The 23,928-nt window shown below is 45.4% G+C and overlaps 1 protein-coding gene across 1 annotated transcript in view; it reads left to right on the forward strand.

The window, feature by feature from the left end:
* Positions 1-707: 707 nt before the first annotated feature.
* The window catches only part of ESYT3 (extended synaptotagmin 3), a gene marked incomplete at both ends in the record, with an annotated part of 29,504 nt that continues 6,283 nt past the window's right edge, over positions 708-23,928 (forward strand). Inside the window, 16 exons of the mRNA XM_084288606.1 lie at positions 708-1,019; positions 5,745-5,786; positions 6,636-6,770; positions 6,860-6,936; positions 12,907-12,973; positions 13,514-13,603; positions 14,695-14,750; positions 16,830-16,950; positions 18,000-18,173; positions 18,749-18,831; positions 19,791-19,839; positions 20,477-20,566; positions 21,201-21,263; positions 21,361-21,429; positions 22,661-22,726; positions 23,491-23,577. Of these exons, the coding sequence (XP_084144732.1) occupies positions 708-1,019; positions 5,745-5,786; positions 6,636-6,770; positions 6,860-6,936; positions 12,907-12,973; positions 13,514-13,603; positions 14,695-14,750; positions 16,830-16,950; positions 18,000-18,173; positions 18,749-18,831; positions 19,791-19,839; positions 20,477-20,566; positions 21,201-21,263; positions 21,361-21,429; positions 22,661-22,726; positions 23,491-23,577 (1,581 nt within the window). The remainder of the gene's footprint in view (positions 1,020-5,744; positions 5,787-6,635; positions 6,771-6,859; positions 6,937-12,906; positions 12,974-13,513; positions 13,604-14,694; positions 14,751-16,829; positions 16,951-17,999; positions 18,174-18,748; positions 18,832-19,790; positions 19,840-20,476; positions 20,567-21,200; positions 21,264-21,360; positions 21,430-22,660; positions 22,727-23,490; positions 23,578-23,928) is intronic.

The raw sequence follows: 23,928 nt of genomic DNA on the forward strand, positions 1-23,928 counted from the left end.
GTAATGTACAAACTAGGATCGCTTGCAGCACTGTTTGATTTTTTTGACTGACCCATTATTAAACGCCAATTCCATGGCAAAATTGGGGTCCAAACCCTGTTATCCAGCAACAGGGCCTCCTTTTCTTGGAGCCAGGCCCACTGTTTGCTATGAAAAGGGGCCGGGGTGAAAGCTGGCACCACTCACGGATGTTCTCGACTCATCTACCACACAAAGCGTAGCCTCTGCCTAATGCAGGGGAAATTGCAGAGGAAAGCACAGCCTGGACCTGTCTGTAGGATCGCAGCGTGTCTCCTAAGGCATATATAGGGTGGTCTGGGATTAATCTGCTGAGAGGAAACGCATCTCTAAGCGCGCCTCATGATTCCCAAATATCTCTGCACCCCCTAACGCATAATTCCCCTTCTTCCAAAGGGTGAACACCCCGGGTACCCCCCTCAAAACGAGAGGAACCGGGACCGAGGAGCACCCCGACTCGGGAGCAGCAGCAGGCGCCCCGCACCGACAGGCGGCTCCTGCCGCCCATCCCTCCCCCGCAGCGGGCTCCGGGCTGCCCGCAGCCGGCTCCCTGAGCACCGAGCTGCGGGGCGGGGACGGAGGGGTTCCCTCCCTTCTCTTCTCTTCCCTTTTTTTCCCTTCCCCTCCTCTCGCCGCCGGCTGGAGGCAGCGCACTCTGCCGGGGCGACCCCTGGCAGCCGGGGCGCGCCATGGAGCCCGCCTCAGCGCCCTCAGCCGCCTCAGCGCCCTCAGCCGCCTCAGCGCCCTCAGCCGCCGCCGCCTCCCCGCCGCGGGCGCTGCTGTCGGCCGCCGGCCGGGCGCTGCTGTGGCTCGGTCCCGTCTATCTGGCCGGGTACCTGGGGCTGAGCGGCAGCTGGGTGCTGCTGGGGCTGGCCCTCTGCTTCTGCTGGGGCCACAACCGGCGGGGGAAGCGCCAGCGGCTGGAGGCAGCCGCGGCGCTGCTGGAGGATGAGAGGCAGGCGGTGTGCAGGGGGCTGGCGGCCAGGCACCTGCCGGCATGGGTGAGTGGGGGTCGTGGGGGTGCTTCTGGGGGTTCTTGTGGGGGTTGTGGTGGTTCTTGTGGTGGTTTTGGGGGTGGTGGTGGGTGCCGGGGGCTGCCAGGGGTGCCCCGTGTGGGGAGTAGCTGAGGGGAGCGCCTGGGACCCCGCAGCATCCTCCCGTCTTTTCGGGTCTTGGCTGGCAGAGCAGGGACCAAAATCAAAGTTAGTTTTGGTCAGGAAAGCTGTGTGTGGTTCTGAGTGTGTCTGTAAAATGGGCTGCTGTGCCTCAGAGAAACCTTCTGAATGCGTGCTGCTGCTTTGTGGCTGTTCCCGTCTGGGGATATGCTTATTTGAGACCTCATCCGAAAAGTTTCCTCCTCCTCTCCCTGCCGTCATTTAAAATAAATAATAATAAACGCATCTATAGCATGATGCACTCTGCTTGCTAAAGCGATAATAGTAATAAATCTATAACGTAACATACTCTTCTTGCTGAAAGCCACAGGTGCTTACCTTCGAAGAGACATCTCTTGGTGGTGCGGACAGCCACCCTCCACTTGTTTGCGTTTATTCCTAGCCATCCCCGGCTTTAAAGCAAGGAAACTTGTAAATCCAGCTGTGCTGCTGCTTCTGGGTCCGGGGCTATTTGCTCCGTGCCCTCGGTTGGCTAATGAGAAAGGATTAGTGGCTTGGGTCTGTTTCTAACCATCGTATGCTTAGCATTAAGAAACGTGCCAGGAACTGGTTGGGAAGTGCTTTTCCTGGCAGGGAGAGACCATCAAAGAGCTCTGTTTGCGAGGCAGCGATGGACAGTCAGCATTGTGCTCTGCAGCCCTTGGTGCTCCTTGGTACGGTGTGAAAGGCAGGCAGTGCTCCCAGCAGCTCCCGGCAGAGCTCACACAGCTCCCTGCTCCTCTTCCCCCTGCCAAACACAGAAGTTTTTCTGCTTGTTTGTTTTCACAACGTGTTTAACACCCCTCGGAGCAGCAAGGAGCAGTGTGGTGCTGTCGGCTCTCGGGCAGGTGCTGCGGGAGCCGTGCTGTGACATCCTCCAGCACCCTGGGTGTTAGGAGCAAGAAAATGGATCCCTTACTTGTCACCGAAAAACCGGGGTCAGCCCCAACACACAAACACAATCTCAAGCCTTTAGTTGTGGTTGGAAATGCCCATACCAGTGCGTGTGCTTTTAGTTCTGACCTTTATCAGTACTGCCACATCTCCTCTCCTATGCTGATAACTTCTGTTCAGCATCAGCTGGCATTTGCTTACACAGTATACTTGACTTTTTTTTTTTTTTAACTTCCTTTCTAATTTTCTTTCTATTCCCTTCATCAGCTTGATCTTCTGCTTCTTTTCCCCCTGTGCCAGTCCTGGAGGCTGCTTCTCACCTGCTGCCTGTTCGGTTTATTGTCTTTGGTGTCATCGTTTTTTATCTTTCTTTTTTGACTTCAGTGTTCACAAGCCTTCAATTGAAATATCTCTAAAAAAGTCCCTTCTGTTCTTCTCTCCTGACATGCAGGGGTGGGAGTAGGATTAAAATTCAGGTGGGAGCATGGGTTGGAGCTGCAGTGCAACGCTAGGAAAGGCGCTGGAGGTGCGGAGCGATGGCTTTGTCTTAGGGGCTCGGTAAATTGTTGTCTCCTCAGGAGCCCTGGAGTGAAATGAGGAGGATCCCTTCAGTGAGGAGTTAAGGCCAGTGGCTGATTGCACCGCTTGGTTAAGCGCTGTGCCCGTAGGAGCAGCAGCACAGGGGCTCCTTCAGCTGTGGCTCAGGCTCTGCACAGTCCTGGTACCAGATCTAAGGAGACGCGTTTGTGTCACTGCCTTTCCTTCAGTGGGGACACCAGGAGGGTTTCCCTTGTCTACCCACCCAGCTGTTTTAGGGAATCTGCAGGGCAGTGCTCCAGCAGCAGCCTCTTGGCCAAAACCTGCCAGTGAGTTTGGAGGAGAGGCATTCCTGTGCCACCTTAGGTGGCTGGAAATCCGCTGGGGTCAGGCAGAGTCAGATCTATGTCTTGGAGAGGTGAGGCTGTCTGACTTCAGCCCAGGCAGCATTTACCTTGGGTTTTGTAAAAACCACTCGGTGCCCGGAGCAGAGGCAGCGCTGCTTCCACCTCCGTTCTGGCTCCGTGGTGGTGGTGGTGGTGGCGGCGGCTTCTCTGTGCTGCTTCTGCAGCTGCAGCAGCTTGCAGGTGAGAACATCACGGTGTGCTGGGTTTCCTCCTGGTGCCAAATGCCTCATGCCAGGAGAATTTGGTATTGGAGGTACAGAGCAGTCCTTTTAAAACTTGGGCTGCCAGTTTCTTGCTCAGGCTTCTTTAGACTTCAGACACACTTTTTTGTCCCTGCACAGGGAGCTAAAAAATCCATCTCCTTTTTTTTTTTTAAAACAAAAACAAAAACAAAAACAAAAAAACGGTGATGCTGAAGGATACATTCCTTTGTTGTATTTGAATGGATTGGCGCTGTCGTGTCTCACATGGTTTTTGCTGTTGCTGGGATCATTGGTGTGGCCTCCTCCGGGGCAGGGTGGAGCCTTGCAGAAACTTACACTTCTCCTTTACTCGCTAGTAATTGCCCCTTACCTGGGGTTTTTGATCTTCAAAGCTCTTTTCAGATGCTAAGTAATTTCTGCAGCATTCCTGAAATATTGGCAAGATGTATGCCTGCTTCTGTAGATGATTTTTGATAGTGAGATTTGCCCAAGGGCACGGAGTATGCCTTATTTTGGGACAGTGCAAACTTTGGCAGCTCTTGGTGGCTGGTTCTGGGCTTAGTAGGAAATATTTTGTGCTTCTCCTGTCTGTGCTGTACCGATTGCAAGCTTGGGAGCAAAACCCTGATGCCAGGGCTCCTGCTAGTAACAAGGGTGGGCATTGAGTCTGAACTCCCAATGGAATTGGAGATGGTTTGGGTTATGTTTTTGTCTTTTGTGCTTTTTCCAAAAAAAATATTAGTACATTTAAGTTGCTTGAGTAAGCAACTGGGTCAGGAGGAGAGCTTGGTGGTGCCACCGAGCTGACCTAGAGCAGAACTCGTCTTCTGGTAGACCCTAGCAGGACGTGCACGTTGTTGTAACGCCCTATGGACAGGCTGTGCTCAGAGCTCGTGTCTGGGTGACCTAAGGTGTGCCACAGCGATCTGTGATTCACTGTGGTTGTTTTGGGGGTTGCCCTCGGCAGCCCAGTTGGGCATCTGTGGCTCAAGCAGTGGGTTTTATTTCTCTTTTCATTGTGGTGGGTCTGGCTGCCACCTCCATCTCATGGTTTTTGCCTGTTTCCTCATGCTCCAGCTCCTATCCACTGGTTTTGCTTCTTGGATACTTCTTGTGGCTACATCTCCAGCAGCTGTGGCCCTAGTGAACAGTCCTGGCAAAGTTCAGGGGTTTATATGGTGCTACACTTCTCCTTTTAATGTTGATGGGTCTCACAAGTGGGCTGTGAGTTCGTTTTTGGGATCCAGTGCCCTGAGTGGTGCCCTGGGTCCTGGTCTGTCCTCTTGGGCCACATCCTGTACCTCTGCACCTCTCCTTCACTGAACCACTTCCATCCCTACTCTGCCCTGCCTGGGACTGATGCAGAGCCATCCTGCGGGTGCTGTGGAGCGCTGCAGGGCTCGCCAGTCACATTGGAGCTGGGGAGCTGCTGCCCTCAGTGCACCCAGGGCCCTCTGGGGAAAGATGAAAGGCTGGCAGGTGAATTGGAGGTCCCCCGATTCACATAACCCTCCTTCATGTGAAACATCAGCTGCGTTGTGGTGGTGTTGATCGTCCCTTCTGGTGCTGTGTTCCCGCTCTATCATGCGGATAGAGCCAGGTAGGAAGGCATTTCAGGGAACCTGCATCTTCCCGTTCAATGGAAAAGCTGCTAGCTAAAGTATCAAAAGAAATTGCTTGTAAAGAATGTGGTAACATCCCTTTGGTTTATAATGTAGTAATTGGAGATCATCTGAAGCATTGTTTGAGCAAGGGGAATGGGCTCTGAAATCATACATCAGGCTAGAGGAAAAAAGCAAGCTACTGTCGGATCCATCCGAATGTCTCTGAGCACCTCTCCGAATGCTGCTAAATAAAGCAGCAAACCTCTGCCTGAAGGGTGCAATTCACAGCTCTCACGTACAGAGGTAGTGCATTGTCCTACCCCGTTCCTGCATCAGGCTAGATGCTGGGATAAGGAGTCCCTGTGCATCCGAGTGCTTTCGGAGAGCTGAGCAGCTGAGAAGCTCGACAAGTCCTTCCCTTGTGCAATATCCTTCTGCCAGCCTGGAGCACCGGCTGAAAATACCATGCCCAGAAGACTTTAATGGGGGATTGCAGTCAGAAGACCGTGGCTCTTTGCTCAGCAGCCCCTTGGTTGGGGCGAGCCAGCACATGGGGTGAGCCAGCACAGGAAACAGGTCCTGTACACCTCGTGGTCTTGAAGGGAAGCAGGTTCTTCCCACTGCATGACCAAGAGGGATTAGGAATCTAACGCTGCTGTTCAGCAGGAGCAGGATGTGACTCCTGCTTTAATCACATAAATGCGCCCAGAGGCAGGCTGCTGCATCAGCACACCTCTCTTCTTTTACCTTTTATTATTTTCGCAGTTTTTCAAGGCCGCAATAAATTATAAATGATGTGTGTATGAGGGCAGAGAGATCTCAGCTTACTCTAAATCCTGTTCTGTGCTCTGTGGTATCTTTTGCATACGATGCAGTATACTGAAACGGGTTGCATGTGGCACTCACTTTATTTTTCTCCGCCTCCAGGTCCATTTCCCTGACGTCGAGCGAGTGGAGTGGCTGAACAAGGTGAGGAGCTCTGAACTCCAGTTTCTGAGGCCCTCTGCTCTGAGCTGAATCCCAGCACAAACTCCACTGGCCAAGCCTGACAAAATTATCACATCACCACAACACATCACAACCATATCAGTGTCTGTGTTCAAGTCTTGGAGCAGGCGGAGTTGTCACAGGCTTTGGTGAAAGCCAAGTGTGTGCCTGGCTGATGTAGGTTTGATAAATTTAACCACAGCGCTTGTGAGATTTAAAAACAAAACAAAATTGCATGTGTGTACATGTGCATATCTATGTGAATATATTATTACTTTAGCAAAAGTAATGGTATTTCCTCTTGCTAGAGAGGTTCCTGGAAAGCTCTGTGCCAGGTGCTCCTATCAGGAGTAGTCAAGCTCTCACTGGAACTGACTCTGGGACTTTAAAAGCAGAACAGCTGAACGTGTAACTCAGTATCTAGTAACCCGCCTGTTTTTCTTTAGCAAACTTTCTTGTGGATGTGAAAGCTCACCTCTTTCCTCTCTAAATAAACCTATCTGCAGGGAACTCTGTGACACTTCTGAGTAATTAGAGACTACTGCGCTTCAGAAACTTTAACCCTGGGCTTTGCTGGCTCAGCCACTGTGGTTAGAAGCAGTCAACAAGCGCCGTGCTGTTGAAAACTCACCCTTCGGTTCCTAAAACATATTCCTTTTCTGAGGAACTGAGATGAATCTTTCCGTAACCATGACTTAAGAGCACAAACGTTACTTGGTATTTTAAAAGGGCAGACATCGGTAGCCAGGTGTTCTTTCTTTGCCTGTTTCTCAACTAAGAGTATCTTACACAAAGAATCTTCAGTGTGTTTTTGCTTTTGCTGTACTTTAGGTCCTCATACAGGCCTGGCCGTACTTCGGGACAATCATGGAAAAAACATTTAAAGAAGTTCTTGAACCCAAAATCAGAGCAAAGAGCGTACATCTGAAAACATGCACCTTTACCAAGATCCACTTCGGCGAGAAGGTAGTGTGACTGCTTTGCAACACTGTAGGACTCTTCTCTTAGACTTAAGGGGTATTAACCACGCCCTATCTTGTCTGTCTTTATTTCAGTGCCCTAGAATCAATGGAATAAAAGCCTACACCAAAGAAATTGATAGAAGACAAATTGTCCTAGACCTGCAGATATGGTAACATTCCGTCCTTGCCTATGTCAGTGGTTCTTAATTCACTGCCTACCTGCGCGTGAGTTGTCATGCTGGACTGGACACATGGTCCGCTAAGGTCAGCATGAGATGGAGCTGCTTATCTTGTATCAGCCCAGAGTGATATGAGATAATCTGTCCCCCAGCTGGATGTCCCCATGTGGTTCCTCTTCAGTCCAACATCTATAGTTCTTCTGGAACTACTTGCACTGTTTTTTTTTAAATTCCTTAAGATTAATCCTCTTATTTTACTCGCTATGTGTTCCTTGTGCCACCCAGCATTTTATTTGATTTTTTATTACAGCTGTTCTTTTAGCAGAAAACTGCCTCTAGCTCTATTAACAATAACAACAACAAAACCAGATAAAACATTTGATACATTCCAGGCTGTTTTGAATGAACTTTTGTGTTTTGTTAACACTGAAGCCACCAGAGAGCTAAACTTTCTTCTGGTTTTGCCTGGAGAATGGAATTACTGGGGGATTTACCACTTGCGTGCTGCTGTAGTTCTGCAGTGGGTTTTTGGGCCACCTAGTTGAAATGGTTTTGCTTCATGGTAGTGCCAGGAAAAAGCAGTGTGAAACTACGGGCTGTCTTGGCAACAGCACAGAGCTGCTCAGGACCGTGCCTGCCGCTTCATGTGGCAGCATCCCCGGCCCTGGCAGGGCACTGGTGCTCCCTGCAAGACAATGTGCTCGGTTTTCAACAATGTTGTGCTTCAGCACAGTCAGTGAAGTGCTCTTTGTAATAGCCAGACCAGTTTTAGGGCCTGTGGCAAATCATTTGTGTTTTCCACATTGAGATCGAAGGTTTCGATACCTTTAAGGCTCTGTGGGAGGTTGCTGCTGTTCTCTGTTAAACTACTTCTGCAGGCTGCTTCTCCCACATACTCATTTTCACTGTCTTTTAACAACGGTAATCTGCAGAGGGATTCCCCCACCTCCTCATCCCTGTCCTTTTGGCAGACCCAGCAGCATCTCCAAACTGGCCACTCACTTCTTTTCCTCCTCCTGACAATAACTTAACCTGATTTATTATCAGATAACCCAAGTGTTTTCTGTATTCACATAGGAGTCTTCAGCCTACCTTGTCTCTCTGATAGGGAAAGCTTCTGGGCTGTGTTAAAGGCTCAGCTTCTCTTGCATTAACAAATTAACATCAGTTTCTGCAAGTGTGCATTGTACAGTTGCTGCAGAAGGTCGTGTACTACTTGCAGGAATGGCGAGAAGCAAATCTGTGAGCAGTGGTGGTTATTGACCTGCTTTTTTCCAGGTTGCCAAAGGAACTATTTTCCCCCTATTTCTTTAATCAAAGAAATTGGCAACCTCTACTTTTCTGGAGCCAGGCAATCTCCTATCACAAAGCAGTCGCCCTTAGCTACATGAATGGTTGTGAGTGTTTGTGTTAACGCAGCTGGTGTTGGGAGAAGAGCTGGTTAGGGGAGATGGACTTGAGCTGCCCCAATGGGAGGCTGCAGCCCTTTGCACAACCTCTGTCATCACGTGCCAGTGAGTCAGGTTTGGGTGGCTGCTCACCAGTGTGAGTCCTCTGTTTTTTTCCCACTTAGCAGAGAGGGAAGATGATCCTTTCAGTCAGACCTGTGCTGATGATGTTGAGAGGGACTGGCTCCATCTGGCTCTTCTGCAGCCAGAATCTTGGCCAAGCTCGAGCTTGTTCTGCTGCCTGAGTGCAGGATGTGACCCTCTGCCTGACCAACTCACTGGATTTGTTGCACATCAGCTGCCTCATTTTTATGTACAGAGTCTTGAGCAGTACTAATGGCAGAGCTTTCTACTCTCACCTGGCCCCTCATCCTTTCTCGTGTTCCCTCTAAGGACAAAGGTGAGATTTAAATGGCTGGTCTCATCCAGAGAGCTGAGCCCCGGCGTACCAGCTCTGGAGGCTGGAGTAACGTGCTGTTGGTGCCAGTGTAGCACTCTTGGCAATGCTGAGGGCACGTGGACTGACTTCCCTCTTGGGTTAGATTTTGGAGAAATGTAGTTATGGCTCAGTGGACATTAAAGAGCTGACACGTCTGCATGTTATTAACGTGACTCCGTGGTGCTTGCAGGCATAATTTGGTGGGAGTTTCCCCTCTGCTGAGCCCACGTGAGCTTGGCCTGTTGGCTGGCTCATCGCTGCGTGCAGCCCCGCTCAAAAACTCCTCCTGTGCTGTTGCTGCAGCGGGGAAGGCTGAGCTGCTGTGTCACATGGATGTCGTTATCCAAGCTCCTGCTCTGCCCCGCTCCAGCACTGAGTAACCCTCTGCGTTAGGCAGCATCCTGCCTCCAGAGATCTCATCACACTCAGTAAACGCAGCAGAACAGGAGGAGGTCCCTGATTTGTATGGGCAAGACCCGTCAGCAGAGCCAGTGATGCAGTACATCACATGGAGTTACCAAAAGGAACTCGAGAAGCTGCTTTAATTAAATCTGTTAATAACAGCTTACGTATCTCTGGCATCAGAGCACCGGGGAAGGTTTTGTCATTACAGTCTTGGCTGCCCCAGATGGGAAGACTGCACCTGAGTTTTTGACAGGCAAACCAAAGCTCAGTGGTGAGTGCTTGTGAGCAGCACAGAAGGAGCACTTAAGCTGTCTTGCAAAATCTTTCGCTTGCTCTCTGAAATAATGATCCCAATTGGTGTAAATTAAGTGGTTTACGTTTTGTCATGGCTCATGGGACCGAGCGGAAATGTTGAGATAATTGCTGCTTACTCTGGGATCTTCTGTACGGATAAAATTTGTCATTTATCTGTCTGAAAGTCCTGGTGTCTGTCTGTTCTGTCTGTGTATCCACTTGCTGCACGAACAGAGCTGATCTACAGCTCTCACATGGCACGTCAGGGATCTTGCAGTGGTTAAATGATCTGGACAAACTGGGATCTGAAATCCTAGGTAGAAAAAAAGATCTGGACATAATAAGAATATAAGAATTATGGATATAATATGGATATAATATAATATTATGGAATATAAGATCTGGACAAACTGAGATCTGAAATCCTAGGTAGAAAAAAACTTTCCTGTGCTCTTGGTTCTCCAAATAATTTGCCCTAGATAGAAGTCATGAATCTGTCTCCTGAGCATGAGGAGCTGACAGTTGTGTTCTCCAGATGAATCAGTGTCAAAGCTTTCCAGAAATGTTCTCCAGAAGTGCCTTGTTCAAAATAGGGACTTCTCAAGTGCAGCCACTTGACCTCCTGCAATCGTTATTCTTCCCACTAATCCTGCAATTCCCCGAGCTACTGTGAAGCCATGTAATCATTTGGCTCTAGTCATCAGAGATTTGAAGTATCTGAAGGCACCATTAGAAGAGTGTCTTGCAATCCAACTGCTACGTGTTTTGTTAATCTGATTTACTACTCTTACCATAACTTCTATTGCAGATGTTTTGAGCGTTCACTTCCTTGCTCTTCCATGGCTTTTACAGTGCATGAGATGTAATAGAAAAATGACTATTTATTTATAAAATAAATACAAATATGCCTTGAAGCTTACTCTTCAAAAAGAGTATCTGAATTTCGTAACTGGCAAGTTTGCAACTCTATCCAGATGGTCTCTGTCATCTGGTACAGGACTGGATAAAGTAGTCAAAAGAAGCACGCAACAACGCTTGGAGCTTTGGTGGGGTTTGGGCTAACTGAGCTTGTGGGATTTTTCGAGAAACAAAGCATTTTGGAAGCCTCTCAGTTTTGAGCAGAAAAGGAATGCTTGCTGCCAGGAGCCTGACTTCAAAGACAGAAGGGGAAAGGCAGACACGGGCTGTTGTTTCTCATATCTTGTGGTACTTGGTCACACTTTCTTGTCTCTTATTTGCCCATTACTGCTTCATCGTTGTCCTAGGTCCACAAACTCGTCAGTATGCGCTCCTGTAGCATCTGTGCCTTCAGCCAGCAGGCTGTCCTCGTATCACAAACACCATGGGCCCAGCTTTTCCAGCTGGGCGCAGAAGAAATGCAGATAAGGGCACTTCTGCAAGCTTCCCCGCTCCTCATCCGTGGCGTAGGTGTGCTTATCTACATCTCTGTGCGCAATGCAGGACTTAGGAGAGAAACAGGTTCATCTTCCAACCCCCAACAGGCAGGCAAAGCGTGCTCCTGGGGATACCAGCACAAGGGCTCAGCCCTACATGCCTGAGTGCCAAGGCTTGAAGCCCAGCAGGACAGCTCAGGCTGCTCTGTCTGGGGGAGCCCAGCGAGGTTATGCCAAGCAGAGGGGACAAAGGAAAGCAGGAGCAACGTGGACTGGAAATAAGGAGTAAAAGTGAAGAGCAGAAGGCATTCTTCCAGGCACCCCATTGTGGGAGTGGTGCTGGTATGAAGCAGACTTAAGGGTGATTAAAGGCTCAGGCTCTGATAAAAGGGGTGAAGGCTGCTCTGACATTCAGGATTGCAAACCTGATTGCACGCATTGATGTGTTACTAGGGAAGGAAGATGTCTAGGGCTGGGTGGGAAGAGTTTTTGGCTGTGGAGAAGCATAAAAATTGTAAATTGAAACACAACACGCATTATTTGTTGCGTTGGACACTGGCAATTAATCCTCTTCGCTTAATTAATGCAAATTGAGGGACTCGTTTTGGCTTCTCATTTAGATGTTTTATTGTGACAAAGCTCTATTAGCGCTCAGTGTAATGAACTGTAAGATAATATCAAAATTGTGTAAATGTTAAAATAAGTGTGTTTAATTATCTGACTAGCTTATAAGGAAGATTGTGTTAAAGTTGGCATAGCCTGTGAGGTTGGCTACTGGGAAAAAAAAAGAGAATGCTCCAACATTAAAGGCTTTAATTTGAGCATTTTGAACTTCTTAGGTTCTGCTAAGTGGCTCTCTAAACAGAAATTCAGGAACTTTGCTTGCAGAAATGGAGACAAATTCACAGAGCTGCATGTTCTTGGCAAGGGTTTTTTTTTGGTGGTGGGGGAATCTGTCTGTGCAAATTACAGTGTGAATTAGCAGCAACTACTGCACTATTTGCCCATATACCTGTGGTCAGAGCAGAAAAAAAAAAAAAGGCCTTTTCCTTTGATTGTGGGGTGAAAGTATGCACCCAGGCAGCAAGCACAGCACATTCATTGTGCTGTGGTACTTTTCACCCCTCTTTACCTGCAGGGCGTTTGTGTTTGCACCCAAAAAGAGCTATTTCTCAGAGGACTGGAAAGGAACTTGGTAGCTCCCTTCAGTTGTTTTCTGCCAGAGGCATCAACAAATCTGCTGGGTTCTGCTCCTAGGGGAGTGGCTATTGTTTTGTTTTTTTTTCTTGCATAAGGTGATGTTTGCACTTTTATTAAAGTCTAAGGTGGTTTCCAAATTGCTACAGTGCCACACTTGGCATTCATTTTATTTAAGGTCTGATGTTCTCCATGGCAACTGACCAAGATCTCATCTTAAACCATTGTCTTTTAATTCAGCTTCAAGGAAACCAGGTTATTTTTAGCGATGCGTTTGTCCTTCAAATGGGCTTTTTGGCTGTGGCAGGGGTGAGCTATAATGTACAGGGCCCCGTCTGTGATGACAGTGTGGCTCTGCATCAGCTCAGGAGTTGGGTCACCGGGTTGTAACACAGCTGGGATCAGGCCTTTGGCAGAGAGGGGAGCAAGAGGGCAATTGCCCTGACTTTGAATTTCCAATGAGCCAGTTGTTCCCCTCCTAGGGAGCAAGAGCAAGCTTGCCCCAGCCAACTGCCAGTCTTAAGAATGGGAAGGTAACCTAGAAAAATGTTGCTTTGACATTTTGCAGATAATCAATGTCCCAGCTGACTGCAGGGTTTCTGTTGTGAAGATCTTACTCTTGTTCAACGTGCTCAACTTTCCCTTTTCAGATGCTTAAAAATTAATCCCTGCCTGTGATGTCAAGTTGCCAATCATGTAACTCATTTCCTTTACACTCTGTACAGCCCAAATTTGCTCATCGAACTATTGCAAACTGTGGAGTAACGTGAGAACTTTCTTTCAGTTATGCAGGAGACTGTGAGATTCACATGGACATATCGAAATTTAATCTTGGAGTGAAAGGCGTACAGGTGCGTGCCGTGCTGATGCTCTTTTCAAGGCCACGAGCAGCAGGAGGTGGCGTGTCCCAGTGGGCAGGACTCTTGACTGGAAAACCAAAGACTAGTAGACATGGGATGAAAGCCTTTATCTGTTTTGGCTGGGGAAATGGTGTCTTGGAAAACACCTTAAAAATAATATTTAGGTTCTTAGTGTGACTCTTAAACAGGTTCATTGCTAGAGTATTGAACTCACAAGGGCCAGCTTCTGCCATTGGAGTTCAAGAAAATTGCGTGTTGCTAGAGAACTTCAAAAGAAACAATTCTGTTAGGGTGTTCATAACCTGTTTTAGATTAGACCAACAACCTGGCCTTGCAATACTGAAAGCTATGTATCAGTATCAATTAGTAGCAATGATTTGAGAGAGAAGGAGGTTATTGTTAGTAAATTCCAAGTAAAATGATTTCAAGCAGGGTTTTTAAAATTATTTCCATCACTGAAAAGCTCGGTTTTGAAACTGTATTCTGAGAGTATCTTCAAACTTGATTCTCCTTGGTCTATTGCATTTGCAGCTGTACGGGACACTGCGAGTGATACTGGAACCTCTTCTAACCGATGCCCCTTTTATTGGAGCAGTGACCTTGTTTTTTATGCAGAAACCGGTGAGTCACTAGTGAACTGTACTCTGCAGCCTTCTTGATTCGAGGGCTGTCTTAGTGCATGGTTTGGTCTTCAGTGAGCGACACAAATTGTCCATTGCTAGCAAGCCAAACTGCATACCTGTGAATACCCAGCAGTGTGGGTACTTGAACAGCAGATTCCTGGTTGCTAAATGCTCGTCTTAAACCCCTAGAGGATGGGAATGAATTTGCCCTACTCTCTTGTAGTAGTGCCTATAGAATTATTTCTATTCTTTGGTCTAAGAAGGGGAGGAATTTCTGATGTTGACAGCACAGCAGCCATTTCATAGGCCTTTGCTGGAAGGATCCTGGCAGATGAAATTAAAGTCTTCCCAGACATGGATTTTAAATGAAGCCATCTTGGGAACCATTTGGTCATGGCCATGCTTTGAAAGCTTGCCTGTTTAAGGTCACAAGTGCTTTGTAGTTGAATTGTGGTTAAATAAGATATGATAAACCTCCTAGCCTTGCTTAAAAAAAAATAATAATAATAAAAAAAAATTAAACAGTTATAGCACACAACTCTGCTTGATTCTGGGTTATGCTCTGCTTGAGTTCCTGGCTGTCATCTGCTTTTGATATTGAATGAGGTAGTTTTGAGTTTGTATGTAGCAGCATTATGTAAACAGATGAAAAACTCCTTTGTTTATTATGCGAACAGAAATACAGATTCCAGTGGTGTTTGTAAATTTCCCTGCCTCAGGGCACAGGCCAACCTCTAAGTGAAAGGTGAGGAAACAACTTCACAGTCTAGGTAAAGCTGCCGGATTTACTGCTCATGACCCTGGGGCATCTGCCAACAGGCATTGCTAGGGGCTGAGTGCTGTATTTTCCCGTGCTTGCAGGATAAGTCCCAGTGATACCTTAATTTCAGGTATGGCAGGTAAAATAGATAAGGGAATTGCTATCAGCTGTTGATTTTAATATATAAATATAGTCATTTGCTGGCGCAGGTTTGGCTTTCTTTAAACAGCCAGCTTTGTTTCAGAAGCATTTGCTTCCTCTTTAAATTCATTTGTCCTGAGATAAATTTTAATGTTCCTGTATCATTTCTCTCCCTGTCCTTGTTGTAGCACTTGGAAATCAACTGGGCAGGCATGAGCAACCTCCTGGATGTCCCAGGAATTAAGTAAGTGTCTGTTTTGTTTCACTTTATTCCTTTTTAAAAAACCTTTGGGAACTGGGAAGGCTTTCTCCAGTAATCTTCAAAGTTATTCTCAAGAGTGATGTGTGGAAGGAGTTATGCTGATACTCGTGCCATTACATCTGGCTGTGGAGTTCACAAACACTTGAGTAGGGTGCTCGTACACTATGTCAAAATTCCTTTTTCACTTCACTGCATTTGGGATTTAGGGTGGAATTAGACCATTGTAGTTTTGGGGATTTACTATAAACTGAAAAACAAGCCCTTCTGTTTCTCATGTGCTGGTTACTTATAAAGGTAGTTGAGCAGATCTAGGTAATTGGCAGTCTGTGCTTATGTTTACTTACCTTGAAGTGAAAAGAAAGGTTAAGTATCACAGGGTTGCAGTCCTCTGATGAACTGAAATCCAATCCATGATAAAGAAAACTGCAACATATTCAAAAGGAGAAATGTTCCTCCCGTTCTAAGTAATCTGCTCATCCATTAGGTTCTTCAGAAAACCTAGCTGCTCCCCAGGGCCTCTTAGGTTGATCTTGTACATAAACTTGCACAGCAAGGATGAAAATCTCATGGGTTTTCACTGCTGTAAGTTTCAATCTGCTCCTCCAGGCTGGAGATTGACATTTTCCTTTTTTTCTCGGTATAATGAGAAAATTCTGTCACACAAGAACAAAATATACATTGGTTACTCAGCCACTGCCTTTCTCCCTTTAGAAATGAACACAGACACCAATGCTTCCCTCCCTTCCACTGCAGCTCTTGCTTTGCAGATACATAGGAAATGGCTGGCTACTTTAGGTGTCAGTTTATGCAGTAAAGGGCCTCTGAAGACCTTTGATGTCAAGTGAGAGGAAGCTTTCTTTTTTTTTGGTTTTGTTTTTTACTTAATTCAAGACCTGAAGTTTGCCCTCAGAGCTCCAGTTTTTATCAGGCAAATTAATCTGTTCTTTTCTGATGCAGCTTTCCTTAATCCTCGCAGGGAGAAGGTATGTAGGTGTTCCAGCCTACAGCCTCTCATATAATTAAGTGCAAATTTGGTGTCCTAAATGTTCACTCTCTGGTTCTCTCACAGGGATTTGAACATAGAAACCTTTGCTTGCTCATCAACACAGCACATGAAAGCCATGAGCAAATCATGTGTGCTGTGAACAGGCTGAAATACAGGTTGAGTAAGAGCTCTCCTTTTCTTTATTCACCTACTTAAGAGTAAAGATACTGGATGCAGATATCTGTCCTCATGTGCAAGCTGCGTGTAGCTGAGTATATCATAAGACTGAAGAGAAGGGACAGTTTGTGATATTCCTGCAGAGGAATTTGTCAGGAAAGCCAATAGTTTGAACAAGGGTTTTCAGACTCCTGGTTTGACAGTGGGAGTAGGAGATTTACAAAAATTCTTTCTTTGTGGATCGGTCTTCATCCATGAACTGGGACAATTTCATTGCATGGCCTTCCCTGAGAAATGCCTTACAAGCACTAGATCTACCAAGAGGATGAAAAAAAATCTGATGTTTGGTGTGCTCAGGTCTCCCTCTGAATATTGTCTGCTGCTCATTCTGAATTGTAGTAGCATGTTGAATTCCTCTCATTAATCACCCAGAGAATATTGGAGGTCTGTGGTAGCCATACACTTCTTGCACAGGAAGAACAGATCAAATTAGTTTTCCCTGCCAAACAAACATGGCAATTCCAAATAAAAGATTTAAAACTAGAAAGCTAAAAATGAGTAAGTGTTAGATCGGACTGGAAAGTCCATGCTCATCTTCTGCTCTGCAGCAGCTCAGTTGGACTGGAATTATTGTTAGGAGATGGCCGAGCTTTCCACAGTGATGTGTATCGATCCTTGGTGATCAATTCTGGTGTTAAACTGCTGTCTCCCATCCTTTTGGTCTAAGCTAAATGTCACAAACCCGAGTTTCTTCCCCTACTCTTTGGGGGAAGGTGGTCTGTATTGCTCATTTTGCAGTGCCTCCTGTTTCTTGTGCTGTGCCATGTTCTTTCATTCTAACTGAAATGGTGATTTGATTGTAGAGATTTAAGTTGTTTGTTTGTTTTCCTCACCTGCAGTGTAATGTCAGACACGCTGATTCAAGATTACATTGCTTCACGGCTGGTTCTACCAAACAGGATCACGGTGCCTCTGAAGAAGAACATGAACATTGCCCAACTGAGGTTCCCTATCCCACGTGTGAGGGTTTTTTGGTTTTGTTTCTTCTTCAGTGAGGATGTTAATCTACCTGAGTGTGCATTTGCTGCAATGCAGACACATGCAAACTTAGAGTGTTGGGTTCCTGCACATCCATTTCTCATCAGCTGTTTCAGCCTGGACTGTAGGCTTTCTGTAGGCACTATTTCAGGAATACAAAAGCAAATATTGGGTAGTTCTTAATTTGGTGGGGGCGCAGGGAGGCACTTAGCTCCCTGTATATGGCCTAAGAAGTCCGTTAAGACACAGATATTTACCAGTTTAAGCTGTTAGTCTCATTTGAGAATACCACAGGTCTTCAATTAGAGAAAGTAAATGCATGAGCACTAAACGTCAGGCTACTTAATGTCTTTACTAATGCAGTGAAGGGGTGTAAATGGGAGTATGACATCAGAGTATGACATCTCTTCATGAAAGAAAAAAAAAAGTTCTGAATGACAAACAAACCCAAACAAGCCCCAACCTCCTAAATGTTTGATGCATCCAGATCTCTGGTCTCCTGTCAAATACCTAATGTATTCATGAATGAGAGTAATGATAAATGAATGACGAAGGGCTGCTTCCTACTGAAGACTTCCATCACCGAATTGAAATTGAATGGCCTCTCTGCAATAAAATATGAATCTGCCAATGAATACTTGGTTCCATCTTCAGTCAGTATGAATTGCTCTTGACTTTACACTCAATTTAACTGCAGTGTATGATCCTGAGTGTATATGTATGTTTCTGGTTTCAAAATAAGTTGAAGGCTATTTCCTACCCAACTGTCTAGATTGAATTGTGTATCTGTTTAAGGTTTTTTCTAGGTAAATGATGAGAAAAGTGATTGTTTTATCACAGCTGTCATTTGAAATGTCTCAAAATACATGTCTTTGAAAACCTGTCATGCTGACTACCCTTGTTGCCTGAAATAACTAGTTTTAGGAGGTAACATATTATAATTATCCAAAGATCACATTTTCACAACCAATTTCATCTCTTTTTTTTTTTCTTTCTTTTTTTTTTCTTTCTTTTTTTTTTTTTTTATCCAGGGAGTAATAAGGGTTCATCTGCTAGAAGCTGAAAACCTTGTCCAGAAAGACAATTTTCTTGGTGCCATCAGGGGGAAATCTGACCCGTATGCTCTTCTTCGAGTTGGCGTGGTGCAATATCGAAGCAAGACAGTTTCCCGAGATCTTAATCCCGTTTGGAATGAGACATTTGAGGTACTGAATCTTTTGTTCTTTCCATCTACAGGATGCACAGCTGTTTACATCCTTGTGTTTGGAGGACCTACTCTTAGCTGACTGCACTGGAGCAAGTGGAATTCCTTGTTACTTGATTGATGAGGCATTTCTGTCTCTTAAACAAATCAAATCTAAATTGCAAACCTGAAATGGAATTCAGGTTGATCTGATTTACGTATGTGGGTTTTTGGAGGACATGCAAAGCATTTCTTTAAATATCAATCAGTGCAGCAGTCTGATTGTGCAACTGTATTCTGCCCTAGCATTGGTATTCTTTTTGTATAGGGTATATTGAGCTCTTTTTGTTTTTGTCAACAGTGCTTATTAGGGATATCAGTTTGACAGGTTTAAGTTTTAATTCAAAGCCAAGAAAACTGTTTTTAAAATATTTTTGTCTATAACCAGTTGTATTTGTAACAAGATCAGCCACAAAACAGCAGGGAATGTCCTTAATGTATTATACAGCTGTAAAGCGTCATGTTCTTGTCAACAGCCTGAGTAGTGAACCCGTGTGAGTGCTTTTTATTTTTAATAAATACATCTTTCTCCTCCAGTTTGTTGTTCATGAATTGCCTGGTCAGGACTTAGAAGTCGAATTATATGATGAAGATCCAGATAAAGATGACTTCATGGGCAGGTAAATCAATGAAACTTTCTTTTTGTTGCTCTTCAAAAGGATCTAGTGTTCTGAAAAGTCTGCTCAATAGATTTTAGAAAACAATTCTGGAGGTTATGTCCTTTCTCTTTCATATCTTTAGCCGTAATCAAGTGCAGTCTAATTGGAATAAGGTCTTGCTGTTGTTTTGTCATGGAGAAATATCCTTATGGTGACATTTGGCATCCATTTTTAATGCAGAAAATGCAAACGACCTGAAATGACTGGTGGCCAGAAAACAACACTCTTCATATCAGATGACAGATAAGAGAGGGGCATTTATGAATAAGCTGTGGATTTCTCAAGTGGGACATTTCTGATGTTCTCAATAACAGCACTTAGGGAAAGGCAGAGATGGTCATGATCACCTCCAGAGAGAGTATGTCAGGTCTTGCTTCTTAGGACGAGTTATCTTCTTACTTGTTTGATTTAAAATAAATGAAAACCCAAAGAAAGAAACAAAACAATCCAGTCCTTGCTCAGATCCAGTGATCTCTGAAACGGAACACCCAGATTGTTTATACAGGAAGTTTGAAGTTGAAGGAAGCTATTCCCTTTGTCCAAATATTGTCATCAAGTTATTAGTTCCTAGTGCAACTAGCTTTGAATGAGTTAGAGAATGGGCCCTGACTCTTGCAGGGAATCTTAACCACCATTAGAGTTGGTGGTCACTACATGACTTAAGATTTATTTAGAATATATTTCAGTTTTGGAAGCATTTCAAGAGGGAGAAGGTACTGTGTGTGGAATTATGTGCGCCACCACACATGCACACAGGTAATATCTAGAAGTTGCTATTTGGAACATCATGTGGGCTTTTTTTCTCAGTAGCCATGGTTTCTGTTTTTTTTTTTTTTTTTTTTCCTCTTCCCTTTGTCCACTAATCAGCAACACACCGTCTGTGTAAACATATGCTGAAATGTTTGCTTTGTGTCTTCCAGCTTGCTTATAAGCCTTGTGGATATAATGAATGACAGAACTGTTGATGAGGTAAAGATTGCAGTTTATTTTTAAATGTGGTTGTGGTGTATGCTTATGTGTACTCATTCATGTTCTCCATATGCTACTACATTGTTTCTGTGTGCTTGAAGCTTCCTTGCACACTCGCACTGTGGTATTTTCTTTTTGTGAAGCTTTCTTTGCTCAGAAAACTTGAAGTAGCCATCACAATAATTTTAACGATCAGGCTGACAACCTCAGATAGCCCTGAGGTTATGCTGAGCCAGCAGTGGGTTGCTATCATGTATCCTGTGTGTACCAAATATTTCTGTGAGGCTACAGATAAAGTTTGGTGAAGCGGTCTGATTGCTGAGGGAAGAAATAATCAGATTGTATCATGGTTCATCCTGCAACCCAACACTGCAAACTATGCCAGAGTGCCTGTCTGATGCTGCTGCTGGTTGCAGATATCTGTTTGCACTGCGTGTGTGTGGGTATCTTACTTTCAGTGTTTCTGGGTTGTGTTCCCAAGTAGATGGCCATGCTGCAATCTAAGTCTCAAAAATTGAAGTTAAGAAGCTCAAGGTACAATTTGTATTGTCTACTGTACTTAAGTCCCAGAGTCTGCAACATGTACAAATTATTCTGCCTCACAGTTCTGAAGTTACGCTTTGTTGTCTCCATTTAGTGGTTTCCCTTGAGCAAGACAACAAGTGGGCACTTGCATTTAAAGCTGGAGTGGCTTTCACTAGTAAATGACCAAGAAAAGCTACATGAGGTGAGTATATTTGCCTAAAGGATTCAGATGCTTTGATCCCTGGCCAGTGATCAATAAAGGAGCATGTAAAATTAGGATTCCTGGGCAAACTCACAGGAGTTTATTTTTGTTTGACAAAGTTTTGATGTATTTTTTTTCCTGTTTCTCCTGGAGAAGAAGGGTGTTTGTTTGCCCCACATGCCTTGGTAACACAGGAGCCACTAAAATCTGGCAGATCTTTTTACTTAAACCAGCAAAACTTTGTTTGGCCAACTGCAAAGTGGCCTCTCGTTCCCTTCTTTGATCCTTTTTCTCTTTCCTCTTCATCTAGGATCTGTGCAGGACCCCAAGCATCTGTATACCTGTACTAGTCTAGGCAAATTGCCAGCACCTGGGAATTTGACCAGTTCTGCACTAAATAAATTGAAGGGCATTAAAGTGAGCAAATAGCAGAGACTTGTGCCTTTTCTTATTGGTCTGCTTGAAACCATCATGCTGTAGGGTATTGGCTCCTCTAAATTGCAAGTTTAAGGAGAAAGGTGAAGAGCTGCTTAGCTTAGGGAAACTTTGAATTTGTCTTGTGCTGTATGTTGTCCTTGATGAGTGATCATGCCTACCTTGTTTTTGTTTTGTTTTATTTTCCTGGCCTTCACAGGATAAGAAGGGTCTGTCTACAGCAATTCTGATAGTCTACTTGGACAGTGCTTTCAACCTTCCAGTAAGTACGAACAACACGCAGACAGCCTTCACTCTTAACCCTTTTTTTTCTGAAGCCCACAAATTAATTGGTTTTAAACTCTCTTTTACTAATTCAGAAAAACCACTTTGAGTATTCGAATGGTGAATGTGGAGCAAAGAAGATCAAAAATAACAAGTACCTCAAGGTAAAATTTCATATTCTTCCCCCATGCCTGCAAAAACACCTTCTGGTTTATGCTGTATCATAGCAACTGAAAATAGCTGTTGTTAAAAAGAAATATTTTCTCCGCTGTCAAAAATCTGTGACCGCTGGTTCAAGATAGTTATTGAAAGCCCCCGCCCCCAGTGCAAGGCTAGGAGGACCAAGGAGGGATGCAGCACAGGAATATTTGATTGTGTGTGTGGGTTGTCTTTTTTTTATGCTTTGGAGAGTAAGAGGCTCCAAACATCAGAGCAAGTCATGCTGTCCTTTCTGCTGCTGCAGGGCTCTTCCAGATGGGAGAGGAGGGAGCAGAGGGCTGTGCTTGTTCGTGGTACCCTTCCCGTCCGTTGGAGACCTGACCCACCGGATTCTTTCCCCCTGATTTTTAATTCAGAAGCAACTCTGTCATTCATGCTTCCTCTCCCTTTGCTTATGGTTACGTTTTACACCTCAAATACTGGATTTTACTGCCATGATACAAATTGTGAATGTAGGAAAGAATGTCCTTCACCCTGTTCTCTTGAACAGGCTACGCACAGTCATGGCTCTGAGCTGTGGGTAAAGCTTGCCTGTCTTCAATGAGTAGCTCCCCTCCTAAATGTGATCTTTACAATTCAGATGAGTTACCGGCACTGTTACGCCACACACATGGCATTCAATAATCCTTAATTCTGGACTTCATTGTAAGCACTTGTTTTCTCAAGACCAACTCCTCAGTGTTAACATCTGTAACGTTAGTGCAAAGGAGCACAGTACGAGGGCTTCCGTATTACTACTTCTGAAAAGGAGTTGTTACTTGGTACCAAAGGTTCACTTGTAGCTGCTTTACAGCATGTTCTGAGCCTAGGAAACCAATTCTGAGAGTCCTATTTCACCAAGAAATGATGAAGTGTCTTCAGTGTGGGGTCTTCAGACCCCACAGTGTCTTCAACACTTTTTTCTATCCGTTTTCTCACAGCTTCTGACAAATATTTACCTATTGAGACCTAAACATGTAGAGCTTTAGCTTAAGTGTGAACTCTTGATGCTAGAGGGTAAGGCTGTGTTGTGTTACGGCTGGAGTCTGCCCTGCATGCTGCACTCTTCAGATGTCTCTCATCTGAAAACTACTGCCAGCTTTCCAGTAATGTATTTCAAGTAAGAATAGTAGTTTGATTTTGCTTTCTGTGAACTATAAATCCTCTTTTTTTTTCCCCCCTTATATTATACGACAGAAGACAGAAAGGGAACCTTCCTCCTTTGTCCTGCTCACAGTAGGAAGCAAGACTCATAAAAGCAAGGTGAGGTTGTTTGGCTCTTCTGCTTGCTTTAAACACCACCTATTTCATGGGTGACCACCTCCAAGTAGCCCCTAGAAGGGGACAGGACCACTGTAGCTCTGTGAACAGCCGAGGTTGTGGTGATAACTGCAGAGGCCAGGAGGCAGGAAACAACCCACATGTGGAAGCACACGCTTCAGCTTTCCTTTTCCCTTGCTGCCAGTACCTGTCACCTGGCAGAAGGAACTGCTTCATGGAGCAGCCTCAGCTGGAGCCCCCTGGGTGGTTTCTGTGCTCTTTCATCCTTTAAGTGGATGACACTGAAGCTGTCCCCTCCCACTCTTCCCACAAGCTCTGCACCCCTCAAACTGCCCCTCTAGCTTTCTTACCCTTCCCTGCCAGCTTGCTGCAGTTTTGGGAGCTGGCTCTGGGTGTCTGCGGGCTGGAAGCTGACTCTCTGGGCGGAGAGGTGGGAGGAAGGGAGCAGTGCCTTGCTGCAGGTGGGGCAGGCTGCTGGTCCAGGCAACACCGGTTGGGGCCAACTGCAGCTTGCCTGACTCGTTCGTCGGCGTTTCCACACCTCACAGAGCTTGTTCTGGTTTTGCCAGAGACTTGGCTTCTGCACACTTCTGACCTGGAAATTTCACTCTCTTTTTACAGCTCGGGTATAGCATCACTGAATAAAACAAGGAGGTCACTGTGCCCCTCTCCAGTGATCAGTGTGACAGTATTCTTTGCTGCTTACAGAATAAGCTAATACAAATGCCACAATCTTCTCGTTGCAGACCTGCAATTTCAGCAAAGATCCCACGTGGGGCCAGGCTTTCACCTTCTTTGTCCACAGTGCTGATTCCCAGTCACTGCATGTTGAGGTAAGAGAAAAGCCTTTCCTTTGGAAACCCAGTGGACATTCACAGGGAGACACCTCCTTCAGAGTGGATGTGATCTCACTGCAGGTTGTTTCTGTCTGCATATACCAGCGTCCTCCTACTTAAAAATTGGAAGGAGCAGCTGGTTTTGCACAGGCAATTCCGTTGGGTGATGCTGTTATCTACCTTTACTCTAGGATCAGATAATATTTAATATCTTGGTACAAAATATGGGACATTTGTGACTGAAAATTGCAAAGGAGGTTTTAGACAGATCTGCATGCAGTAAGGCCGTGAATATTTTGCTGTCAGAAATCAGAGTGCTCATAATTCTCAGCCAGAGTGTATCTCTGC

Source organism: Netta rufina (genome assembly GCF_964035555.1).
Source record: "Netta rufina genome assembly, chromosome: 6".
Lineage (NCBI taxonomy): Eukaryota > Metazoa > Chordata > Aves > Anseriformes > Anatidae > Netta > Netta rufina.